Source organism: Haliaeetus albicilla, chromosome 3 (assembly GCF_947461875.1).
Source record: "Haliaeetus albicilla chromosome 3, bHalAlb1.1, whole genome shotgun sequence".
NCBI classification, from domain to species: Eukaryota; Metazoa; Chordata; class Aves; order Accipitriformes; family Accipitridae; genus Haliaeetus; species Haliaeetus albicilla.
In genome coordinates, this window is record NC_091485.1 from 9342231 (window position 1) to 9362241 (window position 20011).

The 20011-nt window shown below is 42.4% G+C and overlaps 1 protein-coding gene across 1 annotated transcript in view; it reads left to right on the top strand.

Moving 5' to 3' along the window:
• The first annotated feature begins 1036 nt into the window (after positions 1 to 1036).
• The window catches only part of CTNNAL1 (catenin alpha like 1), a 63018-nt gene continuing 44043 nt past the window's right edge, over positions 1037 to 20011 (top strand). The window contains exon 1 of the mRNA XM_069778777.1: positions 1037 to 1234. Within this exon, the coding sequence (XP_069634878.1) occupies positions 1109 to 1234 (126 nt within the window). The 5' untranslated portion in view covers positions 1037 to 1108. The remainder of the gene's footprint in view (positions 1235 to 20011) is intronic.

Consider the following 20011-nt stretch of genomic DNA (forward strand, 5'->3'; position numbering starts at 1 on the left):
AGCCGTATCAAATACATACGGCCAAGTTAGTTAAACAAGTAAGCGCTCACGCACTGACACTTCTCGAACACAGGTTACAATCACTGAAAGGCAGGAGGTGGGTTTTTTTGTTTTGTTTTTCCCTTTGCTGGGAGGCTGCTAAGAGAAAAGCCGATGGACTTAAGTTTTAAGACACCTCATCACCCCTCATAGCTGCTATGAAGTACGTGAATCGTCGTTTCAACACCCCCCCACCTTCCCGGGAGAGAGCGGCTCCCTGGCTGACTTCCCCTCATCCCCGCACCGGCCTCCCTCACCTCACGGCTGGGACCACCTTTCCCTCACCTCACGGCTGCGACCACCCTTCCTTCCCTCACCTCACCTCACGGCTGCGACCACCCTTCCTTCCCTCACCTCACCTCACGGCTGCGACCACCCTTCCCTCACCTCACGGCTGCGACCACCCTTCCTTCCCTCACCTCACCTCACGGCTGCGACCACCCTTCCTTCCCTCACCTCACCTCACGGCTGCGACCACCCTTCCTTCCCTCACCTCACCTCACGGCTGCGACCACCCTTCCTTCCCTCACCTCACCTCACGGCTGCGACCACCCTTCCCCAGGGTCGCGCCAGCCGTTGCCCCTGAGGCCCACAGGCCGGTTACCGGCCGGGACTCCCCGTTTACCCCAGGGACCGCCCGAGCCCCTCAGCCAGCGCCTAGCCCCGCTTCCCTACCCGCGCAAGGACCCTCCGCCCGCCTGCCCGGGGCGAGAGCGACGGAGAAACTCTCCGTCGTGGTGGCAGGGACCGTTCCCGGTTTCCCCCCTCCACGCAAGGGGAGGGGGCGGCCGCCGGTAGAACGCGGAAACGGGCGCTGTCGCTTTAAATCCCGTCCCGAGGGGCGTGGAAGGGGCCGTGAGGGGGGCTGAGGGAGAGAGAGGGAGGGAGCGAGCGCGCGCGCGCGCGGCATCGCCTGGCGCCCCGGCGAGGCAGCGGTGCCCTCGGCGGGCGGGGGAGGGGTGAGGGGTGGGCGGTGCGGAGCGGAGCGGAGCGGCGGGAGCGGAGTTGTCTGGGAGTGGAGGGTGGCGGTGGCGGCGGTGGTGGGGGGTCGCGGTCGGGTTCCCCCGCTATGGCCACGTCCCCGTGCAGCAGCAGCGGCGTCTCCTCGTCGTCCTCGTCGGGGCTGGGGGCGGACGCCGGTCTGGAGATCCGCACGCGCTCCGTGGAGCAGACGCTGGTGCCGTTGGTGTCGCAGGTAGAAATACCGCCGCGCGAGCCGCGACCCCCTCACGTCCCGTTCCTTCCCCCTCGCAGCCCCCCACCGGGCCGGATTGTCGGGTCGGGCGGCTACGGCCGGTTGCCGCCGGGGGTCCCGCCTCCCCCTCTCCCGCCCGGGACGGGGCTCGGCCGCCGCCGAAGTTTGCGCTGTGGGGTCGCGGGCTTTAGTAGCGCCCCCCTCCCGGCGCTCGGGCGGGGGCGGCTTCTCTCTCAGCCGCGGCCCCTTCCTCTTTCTGTCCCTCTTCGCGTCCCGGGGTCCCGCCAGGCGAGGCGGGGGCGGTATCCCGCTGCCGGAGCGGGGGTGTGAGGCGGCGGCGGGCGTGTGTGTGTGTGTGTGGGATGCTGGCGGCACGTCCCCCCCCGAGAAAGACTCCGAAGTTCCCCGCAAGGTCGCGGTGCCGTTGCGTAACGCCCGCGGCGCGAAGGCGCTGAGGGCGCCGTCGGCGGTTCGAGCCCCGGGGATGCCGCCGTCGGGGCGAGGGGCTGCCCCGCCGCCCGAGTTCCCCCCCCCCCCAGGGCTTGACGAGTCTCTGGCCCGCTGGGGTTTTCCGCATGGGAGCGTTCTGCTTTTCTCGCAGCTTGGCGCTGGTGAGAGCGGTCGGCTTCCAGGGGATTTGGCGAAGCTTTTGTGTTTTCGCGGTCTGGCCTGAGCGTTGCATTGATTGGAGCTCTTAGCGCACCCCGGGGTAGTACCCGAATTTTAAGAAGTTTATATGGTATGCAAACTGTGTCTTGGTGACCTCTTAACGTGTCCCGCACGGTGCTAAATGAGCTGGGGAGGGGGAAAAAGTCATGTTTTCAAGTGGTCTGCTAAGTAATTGCATGCCAGCCACTTCGGTGTTGGTGGTTTGTTTTATTTTAGCTCTTGAGTTACAAAACTGGAGTTTGATGTAGCCAATAAAACTTTTCTTTCTTGAAAAATAATGTATGAAAACAGCACAGTGTTTGCTCTATAGCATTTTTGTTCTTCGAGCACTGCTTATTGAAGTTAGCAAGTCAAAACCTATCTGTACAAAGTCTTTAAACAATGTGTAACTGCTATACAAAAATAACTAGTCCTGGTGAGGTCAAGTTATGTGTATGCCATCATAGCCCATCTGGAAACAAACTGTTGTAAGCCTCGTTTTGCACTTGTACAGCTTGGGCTGCAGGAAGGGCTTTCGATGGGCAATTGTGTTTCTGTACTTATCATGGTAATTTGTCTTTCTCTGTTTGAAGAAATCGCAGTCAGTTCAAAGAAGCCTATCAAAGGGATTAAACCACTTGTTCCAAGGCAAAGTAAAATTGAAGTTCAATGAATTTTCTACTGCTGAAACAATTTAGAGAGGTAAAATACAGAGACGACTTTCAGGAAGCTTAAGAGCAAACAGAAACCCCTCCAATTGCAAAGCTGAATTTAATTGCATATGGTAAATCCTTATTTTTAATAGATTTCTATGAAGATGTGCGCATCTTATTCCTCTGGAATACTCTTTGAGAACAGTGGTCTTTATTTCCCTGTGGATTTGTTGCACATGTAGTATGTCTTGTATGATTTTTCATTGACCACAAAGCCTGTGAATGCATCTTCCAGAAGTGCTAAGCATCTTTCACTTCCCCTGTATACAGTGTAAGGTGCCTGAGCATTTGTGAACACTCAGAGCTTACTGTTTTCCTGGTAAAGCGCTTCAGACTTTAGATGAGCTTGTTCCCTTGAAGCGTGAGTGCTGAGCTCCGTTCAGAATCAGGCTGAAGTTGCTGATCGTATCAGCAGTAGTCCCCTACGCTTGCCTGATAAAATGCCCCACTGCTGTACTGCTTTATCGGTTCTGTCTGTACTGTTTCATTTAGATTGTTCAGTAGAGGTCTCACTGGCTGGCTTTGTTTGGGTATTTATGCAGACAGGGTGTTTATAAAGTACTTAATCTCAGAATTTGTTTTTATATTCTGCATAAGCTATGTTTCAGCAGTAATGCTCAGGACTGTTTTTCTGCTTGTATGAAATACACTTGCCAAGGGATTTGTTCTTGCTGTGAAGTTAACCTCACAGTTTACCCTTTTGTTAAAAGCTGAGAAGCGCTATGTGATACTTGTATACTACTGAAAAAAATAGTCAGAATGTTGCTACTGCTTTTCACTACTTATTTTAAGCAAAGAGGAAACAAAAGGTGCCCTGTCTGACAAACTTGCTTTCAATCTCTCCTGTGGAGCTAAATCTGTTCTCTTTAAGCAAAAGAAGAAAAGGCTGCATTGATTCTTGTTTAAATTAATGTACTGTATAGTACATCATCCTAATTGATGTGTAATACTGTAAAAGTGTGTTTGAGCGCTTGCTCTTACTCAGCAAATGGGAGGGTTATTTTTGTTTGATTTTTTTTAATTGCACTTTGCAGCTTGATTTTTCTTGGAGACTGCGTAGTATCAGAGTATATTTGCTGCCAGCAGTGGTATAAGATTCCTGTTTTCCTGGCAGGAGAAGTTACCCTTAGAGTCATTACTGGATATGTTTATTAGTAAATTTGTTTTTAAAACTTAATATTTACAGAGTTAAACAAGGTCTTCATTTTCCCTAGATCTGTTCAGAACCTGATGTGGCCCTTTTCTAATAGTGCCACAAATTACAAGACAGCAGATTTAAGCCACAGTATTAAGCATATTTGCTAACACTTCTTTTTCACTATCTGCATATCTGTACTGTGAAGAGATTCATTCTACAGTATTGTGCAAAGCATGTGGCAGGCATGCAGTTCAGAAAATATGGCTTTTGGGGTCAAACCCCACAATTTTCTTTAGAACAAGTAGAATTCTCCTGGATCGGTGTCTTTAGTTCAGTGTTCTACATGCAAATAGTGGAGCATTCTTTAAAATCTAGACATCTCCTTCACTGCTGCTACCCATTTCCAGTCTAATTATGTTGGGTTTTATTTTTTTATGGAAAGTTTTTGGCAACACAAGTCAGGAAGGGTGTTTAAAGTGGTCAGTGCTGACTCATTTAATAACAAGTCATTTAAACAGTTGAGGAAAGGCAGATGGGGGAAAAGCACTTTCCAGGATGTGGCTCCACCAGTGACTTCCTCAGCTGCCAATTATGTACCTGTTTGCTAGTCTAGCAGCAGTTGGGTATCTTCAGAGCTGTAGGAGTCCGTCTGTCTGGATCTGTTCTAAGGAAGCACTCTGAGAAACTGCAGAATAGGTTTTTGTCAGCCTTCACAGTCCGGTACTTGGGAAAAGTTCACTGAGAGGGAACTTTGAGCTTTGTCTGCCTATTTTTCCGAAAGAGCAAAGTCAGTTTTCATAGTTGAAAGTGACATATGCTCCAACATCCTGAGTGTAGACCTGTGTGAGTACAGCTAGCTGCTCAACCTTCAGAAAGCCCATTAGGCTTCATTAGCCCATTTCTCCCATAGGCACTTTGGAGATTGATTGTGTGCCCACATGTTACTCAACATGTTTTTCCAACTTTCTTGTTACAGGAGATTCTGTCGGACCTTTTGGAATTGGCTTGACCTATATAGTCAAAACAAAAGCTTAAATAACTACAAAAAAACTATGATACCAATGTTCAGAATTTTGTTATTGTCAGTCTTAAAATCTGCCTAAGTTGACAGTGGTACATGCATTAAGGTAGATAAAACAAATCTGTTCTTTACTATGGTATTGTTTCCTTGCTTTCTCTGAAACTAGCTAAAATAATTCCCATTTCAGTAAACATTATATAGTTATGTTACATAATGTTCTGCCAGTATTCTGTTTTTTCCAGAAGTTTCTGGAGTTACATATTAGAGCCCAAAGAAGCGGTATGACTTTAAAATAGCCATACTGGATAAAGCTAGAGGTCTGTATATAATCAGTGACCTTTTCTCTACTTTTTTTTGGTCAATTACCAGTGGCATCCCTCAGGGACTGATACAGGGGCCAATATTGCTTAATGTTGTTACTAATCATCTGAACGTTGGGATGATGGGCCAGCATGTTCAATAGGCATGTGAACTCCCCTACAGCGAGTTGGGGAGTGTCTGATACGCTGCAGGACAGGGCTGCTGGACAGAGGGACAGGCCAGAAAGGTGATCTGACAGGAAGTTTGTGAAGTCCAACAAAGGCAGTAATACCAAGTCCTGCATCTGGGCCAGGATAACACCACGCGACGGTACAGGCTGGGACCAGCTGCCTACAGAGAACCTTTGCGGGGAAAGCCATGGGGGTCCTGGTGGACAAAGAGTTGAACAGGAGTCAGCAATGACAGCCAGCTGCATGCTGGGCTGTTAGCAGGAATGTAACCAGCAGGCTGCAGAAATGATTCTTCCCTTCTGGTTGGCACTTGTGAGACAGCATCTGGAGTACCATGTCCAGTTCTGGGCTCCCCAGTACAAGGGACAGCACTGACGTAGTGGAGCATGTGAGACATAAGAGGGGAGGTTGAAGGAAGTGGGTTTCTTCCATCTCAGGAAGACAGGCGTAATGGTCAGCTAGGACCTAGCTTTTATATAGGAAACTAAGATGGTACTTTCCCATCGGTATTACTTGAATCTGGAGTGATTTTTTTTTTTTTTTGTCTGGTCAATGGCAGAGTTTACTGCAGTCTACAACTGCCCACCTAATGGGCAGGTATGGAGAAAACCGAGACAGACTGATCCCAGTCATGTATGGTGGTAGGACAAGAGGCAATGGACAGAAGCTGGAACATGGGGAAGTCTGATGAGATACAGGAAAATGCCTTTTCCAATATAGGGGTGGTCAGACACTGGATAAGGTACACAGAGCACCTACAAAGTCTGCAGTTTTGGAGATGTTCAGAACTAATTGGACAAGGCCCTGAGCAACATGCTCTAACTGGACCTGGTCTGAGCAGGGAGCTGGACTAGGTAACCCTGGAAGTCCCTTTCATCATAAATGAGTCTGATTTTTTTCATGGAGGTATGTGTTATAGTGAAAAGATCTTGCTGCTGAGGAGTGATGGTCAGCTAGGACCTAGCTTTCATATAGGAAGCTAGGTTGGTACTTTCCCATCTGCATCTCTTTAATCCGCAGTGATTTTTTTGTCTGACATTTTGTTCCCTGGTCAGTGTTACAAGATGTTTCTGCAATTCTGTAGTCAGATCTTATCTTTACTGTCCTGAATAACTTAGGATCACCGGCAAATTTTCATCATTTTATTACCTGCTTATCTATCCTCCCTCTTTATGATCATGTAGAATAATCTACGTCGCAGCGCAGGTTTCTGTGAGACTCCATTGGTCATCTCCCTCTATTAAAGTAAGCAATCATTTACTTCCTGCCTTCCTTCATCTTCCTTCTCATCATTCTGTCTCTTCATGAGTTAAATATTCATACAAAGGGCGTTCTTCATTTTTTTCAGAGACTTGCTTGGTGTCCCTTGAAACCTTTGGTATGGACTTTGTTTCCTAGTTTTCTCAGCAGAGTGCCTCGTTATCCATGCAATCGGCAATCTCTACAGAGAAATCTGGTTGTTTTGTGAAGCAGGAATTCCTTTAACAAACACCATGTTAAGTCTTTGCCAGTACATCATATCTGGCTGTCCACTACTTCTGTTCTTCCTAATTTTTTGTATTGATTTACCCTGTACAAGTGTCGGGCAACCTCCATACCTCAGCTGCTGATCTAGTTTTAAGCAGGAGGTTGCATGAGAAAGTTGATATAATTTGTTGCATCTTTGAATCACCTGAAACCTTAGTAAATAACATCTAATGTTGGCAAGTTGTTGCAGTTCATTTTATCTAGTATTTCCATAGCCTCTTCTGCAGTCACTTTGATTCCACACAGATTCTCTGAGTACATCACATAGATACATTCTGGAGTAGGGATCACTTTACTTTCTTTTGTAGTTGAGCATAAATATGAATAGCTGCTCTGTTCATATTTTCTGTCAAAGGGATGGGGCAGAGTTGTCTTAAGGAAGGAACTGGGTATATCAGGGTTACAACTCCTGAAGAAAAGGACTGTAATAGCTGGTAAGTTACTGTATGTTTAGTGGAACTGATGTTATTCTCCATGGAACTCAACAAGCACGTTCTATCAGAGAGAGACATTTAAGAGAAGTGTAAAACTGTAGATGTGGAGTTCAGTATGCTACTGTTCTTTGACACTGGCCTTTGAATTTTGTCTGTAGGCTGGCAATGTCTTTGGGGAAGCTGTTTTGTGGTGTTGTTGGCTTGGAAGCCCTCAGGTGACTAGAGACTACTAGGTTGCTCATGTTGTACCCAGTAGCAGCAGAACTCTGAACAGCAACTTGCATTCAGTTCTTCAATATTCTTGTAGACGTGGACCTTAGTATGTCTCCATACTGAAAGATATTTCCTCTGGATGTAGCAAAGGAGCTTCATAAGACTTACTATTTGGGGGACGTAAGCGTGTGTGGTGCCAATACTGGCCAAAACTGATGTAGGAGGTACGATAAGTGACATACATACACATGATACCTTTCAATGAGTGTTCATTTTTTCTGAACTTTGTAGCTGCAAAGATATATTCAGTCATAGATTTGTCTTAATGTTGTTTTTGCTAAGAGCTCTAAAGGATAGAGTCCTACATTAAGAGCACTGTTAGACTTCTAACTTGATATCACTAGCTTTTTATTCTTGGAAGTCTACTAAAATGGGGTGGGGGGAACACCACATTTTCCCTATCTGTTTTTCTTCCACATCATGCATCAGTCTTGTGTATAAGCTGCTGTTTGAATGTCTGTAGTTCTAGTATTGTATTGCAGTACAGGCTCATTTCCTACCTACTTTTGAACTTGTTGCTAATCAAATGTGTTCTCTCTTTCTCCCTTAGAGACTAAATAGAAGTGTCTCATGTACTCTCTGGACAGCATTCATAAAATTAAGGAATACGTGTAGTCTTATTTTCTTCCTGAATTTCAGCATTCAGTCCAAGCTCTCATCCATTTCAACTTATTTGCATTCCCGTGCAGCAGATGCACCGAGAGATTTGTTCCAGCAATTCCCTTGGCTGCCTTGTTTCACTAGGCATTTTTTCGTACCTCTAGGTCTTTCCCTTTCCCACCTCTAAGGTGCTAAAGGGTTCTTGTATTTTTGGCTGTTCTTACTCCAGAATGGTGCCAGGGCTTGCACTTTGCCCCTTCTAACTCTTTTTGGAGGATGGGAAAATTCCTTTTTGGAAAAAGTAGGGTAATCCATATTTGTCTTAAACTCATTGCTTTCTTCAGTGCATCTGGGGGGGGGGGGGGGGGGGGATAAATCTGAGTGCACTCCTTTTAAAATGCTTCTTGGGTACTAGCCTTTATCCTTCAGTACTTCCAAAATTCTGGTAACTTGCAAGCTTTAAGAAGCTCTTTCTCCCCTTTACCAGGATTTTCTTCTTTGTGAATTAATTTTGTACTCGCTTGAGACTTGGCACTACTGTTGAGTAATAAATTATGAATTACGGCGTAGAGGCTTGCGTTGTAACTTGTACAGAGTGAAGCAAACCTCCTGCTAAACTCTTAGTTTACATCCCGTACCACAGAGAAACTGTGCCATGGACGCAGAGTCATACACATTAACTGCTGTTGAGTCTGGAAGCATATGGTATGCTGCCTGGGTACAGAGTTGCACCTCATTAGTTTCAATTAGTCACTAACTCACTGACTCTTCTTCTCCCTTTGGTTCCATAGGTATTGTGGGTTAAGTTGTGAGCTTGTGGTTTGTATTATGAATCTTCCACTCGATACAAATTCTTTTAATGGAAAATGAAGCTTGCAGCAGCTCAACTGTTATTCAGCCTACACTTGGTACTCTGTGCCCCTAAAGGAGCCTCATTCTTTCTCTTTGATTTATGCAGAAAAGTTAATCTTATGAGTTTATCATCTGGCTGTAGATAATGTGATTACTTCAGTCACAGTATCTAGTTGAATTTCTGGGCCGATGTGGTTGCAGGTTTCCCTTTACTAAGGCTGGTTTTTAATTGACAGCTATTTGGTCATTGAAGCTAGGTTGTTATGAAACAGTGGAAGGGTATTAGGTAATAATTTACAGTTGTAGTTTTTAAGGTATGCTAGGGAGCACAGGAGTACCTTAGAATATCCTAAATAGGTAAATGAAACTTACTTTGTTACATTAATAATTAATGATGTTAATGTCACTAATTATATTCTGCTTTACAAGAAAAATTACACTTGAACATTTCATCACATGAGCAACAGCATTACCATGAAATAGTTGTGGTTTCAGGATTTTTTTTTTCTGTGAACCCTTGGATGGTGAAACTGGCTTCGAGTTAAGCTTGGCTACTGTTTATAATGTTCAGTACCTTAGTCTTTGATGTGATAAATTAGTCAGACTAACATTTCAAGTAGCTGAAGTAAGATGCTTCTTACTGACATAGCTGAAAATCAATTGCTCTTTTTCAATGGAATCTTATCTTTCAAATTTATCAGATCTGATTAATGACTTCTCTATAGATTAAAAAATTTTTTGTAGTTCTCAAGCAGAATGAGTGTTAAATCAAAACCGCCTCACAGTGATCCTGCACAAAAAGAATTAGAGCAGCTTTCTTGCTATTCAGCATTGTTAACAGATGGTTTTAGACAGATTAGGTAGGGAAATCCCCAAAGGATGAATTATGAATTAATGATTGCAAACAACTGTAATTATAGTTCAGTAAAACTGTATGGTACTATGAGCCTATGGCTTTCTGCATGGATTTATTTTGTTTATTAATTCATTGACAAAGCATAACCCTTGCTAGATAGAGCCTTAAATGAAAGTTTTTACTCATTGTGTTGTATTGTGTTCCATCACTAGCCTTGTTTTAAGTTAGTGGGGTAAACGAGTAGTGATACAGACTCTAGTGCCAACTTGTAACTGTTAATATACTCTAGACACTGAATGGTATGATTTATTGTTTTTATACATAAGATGAATTCTCAAATGGTAAAAAAAAAAAGGTTATGCAGTTGCTTTTGTCATAGAGAAGCATTTTTGTATTTATGTTTTGTATTAGGCAGAATGGATATAACCACTTACAACCACACAAATCGTGTGTTTTCAAATAACAATGAAGTAAAATTGTGCTGTAGTAACATAATGTCGTAAACATGGTTTTTGGGGTGGTGGTGTGTGTGTGTCAGAATTGTTTAGAAGGGTAATATTGTCCAAAGTTGCAAGTGCTTAACATGCAGGAGATAGACCAATGTATGTGATGTTCCCTTTTAATTATCAAAGATTCTGTGTTGTATCTCAATGTTATATTTAAATATTCTTAAACTTTCCAACTGAATGAGTTTTTGTTGCCCTTGAGCTCTTCAAGGAAGCAATCAGAAGAATATACAGGCTCTTTAACATAAATAAGATAATAGTTCCTGGATTATATGAAGTTTTTGTTTTGTTTTACGCTCCTGTAGGTGGATAGTAGTTGGATTTGCATAGCCTTTTCCAGAGCACACTGTACTTCTCTGTTAATCCCTAGGGCAGGTATGTGCTTTTCAAGATGAAATACCAGGTGTTGCTCTGAATTGAAGTGGTATGTCAAAATGCTGCTAAGGAAGCTGTCTCTAAAAACAGGTGGGAGGAACCCTCCTGTCTGCAACATGCAGTGCGAGACGGATTGAATGGCTGGTATCTGTGCCAGTGGAGCTGCCTGTTCATGGGACTAACAAGCAACTTTTCCTGCATCTTCAGGAGCCAATCCCAACTTGAATAGAAAGAATTCTCAATTGCAGGTGGTATCAGTGTGTTGTCCCTGTTACATCCTTTATTACGATGTCTGAATTTTTAGTTCCACAACAGTGGCTTTTTTTTTTTAATAAGCAGCTCAGAGCTGGCTTGGGCATTGTTTGCACAAGCAGTAGAAGGTTAGGTACATTAACAAAGGCAAGTTAGGGAGGAAAGCCACAATAATAATTTGCTGTTCAGTCTCTGGTTTTGAGGTTACCTGATCATGTTAGTAAATGAAGTTATTTCTGAGACTTGCATCTCTCTGGTGCTGAAAACATGTCTGCATCTGTTTTGACCACATCTGAAAGTACACTTTAAACAATGAACTTCCCTCTGAGTTGGTTTTGTTTACTTAGGCTTGCTTGTGCCCAGGATTTCTAGGTGCAGAATGAAAGAGGGTAATAGGTTCGTTTATGAAATCTACCCATTTGGCTAAGAAGATACTGAACTGGAGGGCAACAGGAGGGGAGGAAAATGTACTGGCTTGTACACCCCTGAAACCAATTGTTTGGTCTGTTAGCTTATGTTCACTTTTTCTAGTGAGGTAGTTGTGCATTTCAGAAAACTTCAAGACAGCAGTTGAGTTAGCCAATTCACAATGAAAAGCGCAGTAAAGGCCATTTTATTTTTGGATGCATTTTATGATAGGTAAATACATAATTTTTGATGTTTGGTATACTTGTTGATGATCAGAAGAGGTTAAATTGGACTTTCAATTTGAAAAGTTATTTTTGCCAGCTGATGTCAAGTTGCTCAAAGGTGCAAATTTCAGTCTGTAAATTTCCATACATCTTTTCAAAAAGAGAAGGAAGCTCGAACTTGCATTGTGTGAAAATGAAGATCTTTATCATCATCACTCATTTCTATACAAAATTCTGAAGACACCTTTTTGGGGTCAAGATAGGGTAGTCCTCTGACTTCTAAGGCACGTGACAATAAGAGTACACAAGGTAGCTTTCATCAGTGGTTAAGCCTCACTGAGCATTCTCCAATGATCCTTATCCTTCTCTTCTGTGTGTGGAAAAAAGAAGGGAAGCTGGCAGGAGTGCAGGTCAGTTTTCGTGTACTTTTCTGCTTCATATCTGCAGATCACTGGGGATCCCTGATTTTAAGGAGTCTGTGAAAAATGAACCTTAAAAAGCAAGTGTATTTCTGCTCTACAATAGTGTTACTTTAGTAACATTATTCAAGTAATTAAAACCTCCACATAATATCTAAGAATCCACAGGTTGCAAGAACTAGTCAGCTGTGTTGATTCCTTTTTTTTCTTTCTCTAGAGTTCTTTTTCACAACAACTTGCAGAAAAAGTTGGAAATAACGCTGTCCCACTGAAAAAAAAAAAAAAAAATCTGAAGTTTCCAGAGTTTTGATTACTTTGAAAAAACCCACAATTCCCCAAACCCAACATAACCCTCACTGGAGGAGATAAATTGGTGTCATGAAAGTACCACATCTCAGCTGAACAAATTCATCTGTATCACGTTTGGGATAATCATTTGCTTGATGGTGTTTGGTTTGGATCTTGAAATTTAAAGGGCCCTTGGTTTTCTAGGAATGCATTCAGCACAAAGAAGGAGTATTCACTACTATAGTACAGTCTTGCTGTGAGTTGAATCCTCTCTTTTGATCTCCTAACAATTCCAAGAATGTGTAACAAGTACATAGCAATGGTGCTAATAATCTGAGGTGTGTATTCGAATTTGAAGTTGTGTACACTTGTCTTTCCTGGTAAACTTTACAAAGAGTAGGTTTTGAAGCCTAGACCTGAAGGAGGTGAAGAGGACTGCTCGCACCCCTTCCAAATAATATTTTCTACATATTGAAGCTATTGTGCTTGTGAGAAGTGCACAATTAAATGTTGCAGTGTTTTAAAATGAAATGTACAATTTGCAGTTAACCAAAAATCTGGTTACAACTGCAACAGAACTAGCGTCTCATTTGCGTGTTTTATTCTCGTGCTCCTTTCTAGGCACCTATGTTTGGGTACTATAGGAGATAAGATGCTAGGTTAGGTATACCAGTGATCTGATTTGGTAGGGCTGTTCCTGTGTTGCTTGTCAACTTGTCCCTGCAGGTCCTGGATTGTTCCTTCTTCCTTTTCAGAGGTGGCTTATCAGCTTGTTAGACACTACATGTGAAAGGTTGCCTGAGGCTTCTCTGAGCATGTTAGCATTTGCCCACAGATAAGTGAACCAGCTTACAGGTTGTTAAAGTAGTTTATTTCATTTGCTTCCCTGAAGGCTTTTGTGAAAGATGTGTACAAAAGCAGTGAGAAGATGCTTTTAAAAAGCCTTCAGGTAAAGATACAACTACAACAGTCTCAATGCCACAAGCGTAACAGAACTCAGCAGTCTTGGACACGCAGCGTATTCGTACTGCCATTCTAGACACCAGTGCATAGGCAGTATGAGGAAAATATGTAAATAGGGGTGGCAGGATCTTCCACTGCCTTGGAAGCTGTTCTTTTACAGAAGTGGTGACTTAGAGTCCTGAATGATGCATTGAGATCTGCACAACTTCTGCAAAAAGGGGTTGGTTGCCCCTTTTGAATAAAAAACGTGTAGAAGGAACTGTTCTGGTTCAAGTCTCCATAAAGCAGAGGCAGTTGTCTCAAATAACATTTTGGGGATAAATAGAATATGGGTTCTTACAGTTAACTAGCACATTAGTAGTTAATGCAGTTGCATTTCATTTTGGTTAATCTTTTCCAGCCTTTGAAAACTTCCAAAGCTGAGTTTCTACGAAGTTTATTTGTGGGATTTTTCTGCAAAATTAAAACTAAGTAGGAAGATAAAGCTTTCCAATTCTAAAAATCCGCATGTTAGCCAGACTTCTAAAAAATATTTTAGTGCTTGAAATTGTAAAAAATGCTTAGTAAGACTTTCATTTATGCCTGGACAGGCATCTGGTCTTATCAGACTTTTGATTTCTAGGGCAGGTAAGCAGGTAATCCTTGTTCACTTCTCAAGATCTCTGAGGTTCGTTTTCTGTGATGAGAAGTCTATGTGACAGTTCTGCGTGTAGCCCTTATGGACTGGATGTTGAATGCCAGCTGCTGCTTCTGTGCGCTCTCACACATAGGGTTGTATTCTGTAGCAGATGTGAGTGTTGGAACAATGTGTCCTGCTGTCTGGCTAAATGAGTCTGAAGACCTGTTTGTCTTTAAGTAGTACACAAGACTAATGAGAGACCGTACCTCAAATGTAATATTAGAAGTTCCCTCCTGCCCCCAAACTCAACATAAACTAATGAAAGTATGAGCAGTGCAGCAAAGGGCTTTTTGGCTGAGTTTTCTACATGTCCTATCAAATGCAACTAAATTTACTTTACAGCACACCTTTGTTGTAGGGGTTTGTAGCTTCTTCCCTAGTATGTAGTGCTATTGCACTTTCTTAGCAAAGGCTTTCTGTTCCTGGTATTATGTTTTTTTCAGAAAGGAGTTTTCTACCATTATGAAATTAATGGAAGGTAGAAAGCAGAAAATACACAAAATGGAAGAGGAGCTGTGAAGGATGCTAATCCTCATTGCATAGAGGAAACATCTAGAATGTTTTTTCTAGCAGGAAAACCAATTACTGTGAGGCCGTAACAAGGTACTACTCTTGAGAGTCTAAACCATCCTATGTACAATGTGGGTATTTACCCAGGGAGGGAGGTGGGTAGGGTATCTTCCAACATGACTTCTCAGTTGAACTCTTGTGTCTGTAGCAGTGGCTGTGAAATAGCTATGTTTCCCCTGGTTTTATTTATAGTTGTCTATAAATACTTTCTGAAACCCAGTCTCTTAAGTATCACTTAATTCTGTCATGCAAGACTTAATTACACTGATAATAAATAGACATTAGAATATTTTTAGCTAAGCATGCTGTCATGATGCTTCCTGTGCATGAAGCATATAACGACTTAAATGTCAGTATCTGAAGGCCATCAAAAAGCTCTGAAACCAGCTGCTTGAAAACTGCCACAACTGAGCTTGTTTCCTTAAGTATGAAGTACATCTTGATACATTATGGCTATATGTTAGTTCCAGTAAAGTACTTGGCAAAAGGCCATTTTTCTCGGGCTGCTTGTAACAAGTGACAAAAGATTGTAACTGACAGTTTCGTGAGGCTACACACTCCTAAACTGATTGTCCCAAATCTCAGATAAGCATTCCATGGAAATAGTGTAAGAGCTGGCATTAAACAGAGCGTAAGTACCATCAAAAGGACTGTTTCCTTTCTAGGACCTGGTCAGTAAATCCTTAAGTATACAGCATGTAAAGTACTGCTCTTGTTCGAAGAGACTTGCAGGTAATCTTTTCAGCTGTTAACTCCTGCCCAGACACCACAGATGTTAGTGACTGGGTGATACATGATCAGAATACAACAGATTAAATGGAGAGTTTAGATAATAATGTTCTTGAAGTCACAGGGGTTTTCTTCTTTAAAAAAAAAACCTGAAAGAAACACAACACTGGTAGTTCTGGTCTGGTTGCAGCTGGATGGGCTGCAGGGGGAAACCAATTCTCTGCAATCTGAAATATCCTTTAACACTGGAAGTTTTCACTAATTCAGTTTTTGATAGGCTCCTAGGGTATCTTTAGAGGAGGTGGTTGTTCACTGGGGAGAAAGTTCCTTGTTAGGTTTCTTGTGGGTCTTTGCTTTTCTCTATTTAACTTGTCCAATTTTATATCTTTGTTTTAAATGTTGTTTAAAAGTTAGGACCAAAAGCTTCGCTTATTTTTTATTTTAGAAGCCTGGTTTATTGCCTTTTAATGCTCATTGCTTTATTTGTATCCTGAAGCAAATGGTATTGTATGCCTCTCCCCAACACCCCTCCAGTTGTACTGCTTAGAGATTTTTTATTTTATTTTTTTTTACTATTGTCTGAACTGGTTAAATAATCTTTGTGCTGCTTATTAGCATCACAGTTTCCTTCAGCTTGTCGCTTACCATACCAGTGAAATTCCTCTCCTTGCTCAGTTAAGATCTTGTTTGTTATTTTTTTAACCTTGATTATTAATTATAAATTTGATTAAGTCTCAAAAAGCATCTGAAACCGTAGTTGCTATTACCTCTGCTTTTTCGTAACTTTATTTTAAATGGAGGATATACCTGAGTATATACCTGTCACTGTTAACACTTCATGAAGGAAAGAGAAAGATATTTCTCAGTACTAGACATTCTCCTTGTTTGCACAGCAATGTTTTCTGCAGGTGGCAGGTTATGAGAAGCCCATCTGTATCTGAAGAACTTTCCTCATGCCTTTGATGTTATTAAGTGTTTTACATTATATGTCTAATTCGTGTTTCGAGAACCAAAGGCAGCCCTTTTTCCTTTAGCTGATACATATTTCATATCTTCCTGTATCTCTTTCTTTTATCATGACTTACCTACTCCTATTTTAGGGCTGTTTGTTACTTACTTTTTTTGTAACAAACATCCTATGCAAATTTTACTATATTAGTACAGGCTGTGTTTGCTACCTAACGTTGATCACCCTTGAAATAGGTGTTACCTGAAGCTCTTTGTCTTGATACGTTTCAAACTTCTCAACCAACTTCTCTTTTAGTTCTTTCACAGTGTTTCTTTTTAACTGGCAATCCATACAGTTTTTGACTTCTCGGGGGGGAGGGGGGAAGATGGAGCTCAACAAAATTCCCTCTGTTCTAATGTTAGGGTAGTTACTGTAGTGGCCCTAAGTTCGTGAGTCAGAGAAGAAATTATATTACCTAGCTAAGAGTTCATTATTCCAGGAGGTATTTGCAAAGCCTCAGCTGCTGTGTATAACCATAGGCTTCCAAACTGAGTTTAAGCTGCATATACAAGCTACTCCAGTGGGGTGTCTAGATTACATCATAGAATCACAGAATGGTTTGGGTTGGAAGGGACCTTTAAAGACCATCTAGTCCAACCCCCTGCCATGGGTAGGGATACCTTCCACTAGACCAGGTTGCTCAAAGCCCTGTCCCACCTGGCCTTGAACACTTCCAGGGATGAGGCATCCACAACTTCTCTGGGCAACCTGTTCCAGTGCTTCACCACCCTCACAGTGACGAATTTCTTCCTTATATCTAGTCTAAATGTACCCTCTTTAAAAGCATTATCCCCTGTACTGTCACTACAGGCCTTGGTAAAAAGTATCTTCTTTTTTTTTTAATTTTTTTATAAGCCCCCATTATATACTGAAACGCTGCAGTGAGGTCTCCCCCCAGACCCTTCTCTGCTCCAGACTGAACAACCCCAACTCTCTCAGCCTGTCTTCGTAGAGACGTGCTCCATCCCTCTGATCATTTTTGTTTCTGGACCTGCTCCAACAGGTCCATGCCTTTCTTGTACTGGGGACTACAGAGCTGGAAGCAGTACTGCAGGTGGGGTCTCACTAGAGCAGAGTAGAGGGGCAGAATCACCTCCCTTGACCTGCTGGTCATACTTCTTTTGATGAAGCCCTGGATACGGTTGGCGCTCTGGGCTGCAAGCACGTGTTGCCGGCTCATGTCCAATTTTTCATGCACCAGTACCCCCAAGTCCTTTTCTGCAGGGCTGTTCTCAATCCATTCACCCCCCAGCTACATTGGTACTGGGCATTGTCCCAACCCAGTTGCAGGACTTTGCATTTGGCCCTGCTGAACTTCATGAGGTTAAGATAACACTGGTGATGACCTGCCAAAACAGCTGCTGATTCTTGCTTCACCTTATGTGGGGGGTATAGGAGGTGTCTTTTTCTGCAAAACTGATAATCCCCTGAGGAGAGTGCTAAAGAAGTGATAGAATTGTAAACTTCACCCATGTCTCAAATGAAAGTGTTTCTGAAAATGTTTTTTAAGACTTCATTAAAGCAACTTAAACTGTGATATCTTCATGACTTTTATAATTTGCATACCTCTACAGTAACATATGGGATTAAAATGCCCTTGATGATTTTTAAGAGACAGTGGGATTCCTTTCACTCTGCAGTGTTAGCTGCATATGCATATTTTCAGGGTTATGCAGAACATGTTTAAACTTCTACTGGTATAAAATGCTGTGGGAGGTAAGCTTGCAGCCAGGACGTGCATCCAACTAGTATTCTATTTGTCTTAGGCCAGCGTTATTTTATATATACTTTTGAGAAGTCAGTAACTATGAACGTAGTATTAGCCCTTTGTTTGCATAGCACTGTGTTGCTGTTTGCTTAAAAATCAGTTGAGGAAACAAAGTTATGACCATCTATCAAATTGGTTTTCTTCACTGTTTGGTCTAATGATCTCTGTAGGCTTGCTGCCCATAACTAGTCAAGAATTCACCAGCTGGGATTGTTAGATCAGCTGCTCTCAGGTATTTGATAGTTTGGTATACCTAAAGCATCTCCAGTGCAGGAATGCAGGAGAGCTGTGTAGTGCAGCTGTTTTTAATATCCCTTTGATATTAATCTGAATTTCCACTGAAGTGATGGTAATTGTGTGTTTTGGGGAATGTCATTCCTCCTCTAGAATGAACCTGAAGGTGTTCAGATATTTGTTTAGTATACTCTTATTATCTGTTTTCATTGTAAGATGATATTTCACTGGGATGGGCATCGGGGGTTCATAGGCTTTGGGGTTGAAGTTTGGTGAACTAGGGGACTTTTACAGGGACAGATTTGTTGTATGAATTCTAGAAAGTGGCCTTCCTTTAGAGCTTGTGGCTTAGGTACAAGTTGGAGAAGTAGGGCATATATAAGAAGGCAGTGGGCAGATGATGCATTTCTGTAGTGATGTTTTGTACCAGGACAAAATACTCTTCGGTTTCCATAGCAGTCCTTTGATAGGACAGCACTGTTTATTGGGGTAGTTCTTAGCTTTTTCTGTCTTTTTTTTTTTCCAAAGTGCTCTATGAATTATTGACATTTTCCATTGCAAAGAGTTTAATACTGCAAACTTGACTAAACCAGCTCCTGGCATTCAAAACCAGCCCCAGTAAGGTGTTAAAAAACACCACTGTTTTTTTTTTTCCTAGAAATACAACTCGGTGACATCTGAAGGGTAAGCCTTGGGCATTGATCAAATTACAAAGCAGAACAGTTCCTACACTGCTTCCTGCTCTGTCCTTGGATCCAACATGAGCATTACAGGAACAGCTTCTGTGCTCTACCGTAGGCTTGACTGGTAGGAGAATGTATGAGTGAATGATGATTTGTGGTTTTTTGAAGAACAGGCAAAGACATCTATGGTTAAGCTGATACAGCTGAGGTGTTCAAACACTTAAGTAATTTGTGTAATTCTGAGATTCTCTCAGCAGACATCTTTGAGCTCCTGGGGATGTGTGTTACAATGGAGTTCTGTGGGCTTTTTAAACCACGCTGCAGCTGAAAGGAGCACTTCCTCCCATCTTTCTCTCTCCAGTCTGTACCTTTTCCCTTTTACCACCAAAAGTATTCATACAGCTATGCAATGACCTGGACTGGGCAACTGATTATGAGGAAAGCTAAAATAACAAACATCACCTTCTCCACAACTCAGGTTTAACCCACATCAGATAAATTCATTGCAAAAATGAGAGAGGGAGGCAAGGACAGGCAGGACTATCTTTCTTGGCAGCAATGATGGCTTTTATGCTGGTTTAGGATGTTTAAAACTACAGAGTTCAACTTCTGTCCTGCATCTCACTAGAAAATGGTTATCATACCAAAAATGTAAAACTCCTATACTGTTTGTAATGCAGTTTGTAATTAATTAATTCTGAGTGGCAGGATTGCATACTGTTCTCATGTTTATTTAATGCCTTGGTCGAGAAGCTACTTCTGCAGTCCTGCCTTTCTCTTTGGGTGGGAGAGGGATCTCTTTGTTTCCTCATGTTTGGTGTGTTGGGCAAATCTTCAGTTTCCTGCAGCCTTCATGCAGCTGATCTCTGGTCGGTGTGATCCAAGAAGGAATGTATAGAGCAATGTAGTGTACCAGGCAGAAAAGCTGATACAGGGTGTGGAGTTCAGAATATGAATGTCCTCACAAATTGTTTTACTGATACCTTGCATCTAAATGGCAACCTTTTTCTAAATTCTAGAAAATGTGTAATTGAGGATGTTTAAGTTATGAGTACAGTGGATAATTTAATGGGGGGAGGGCTTGAATACTTCAGAATATTTCTAAAAGACAAACAGT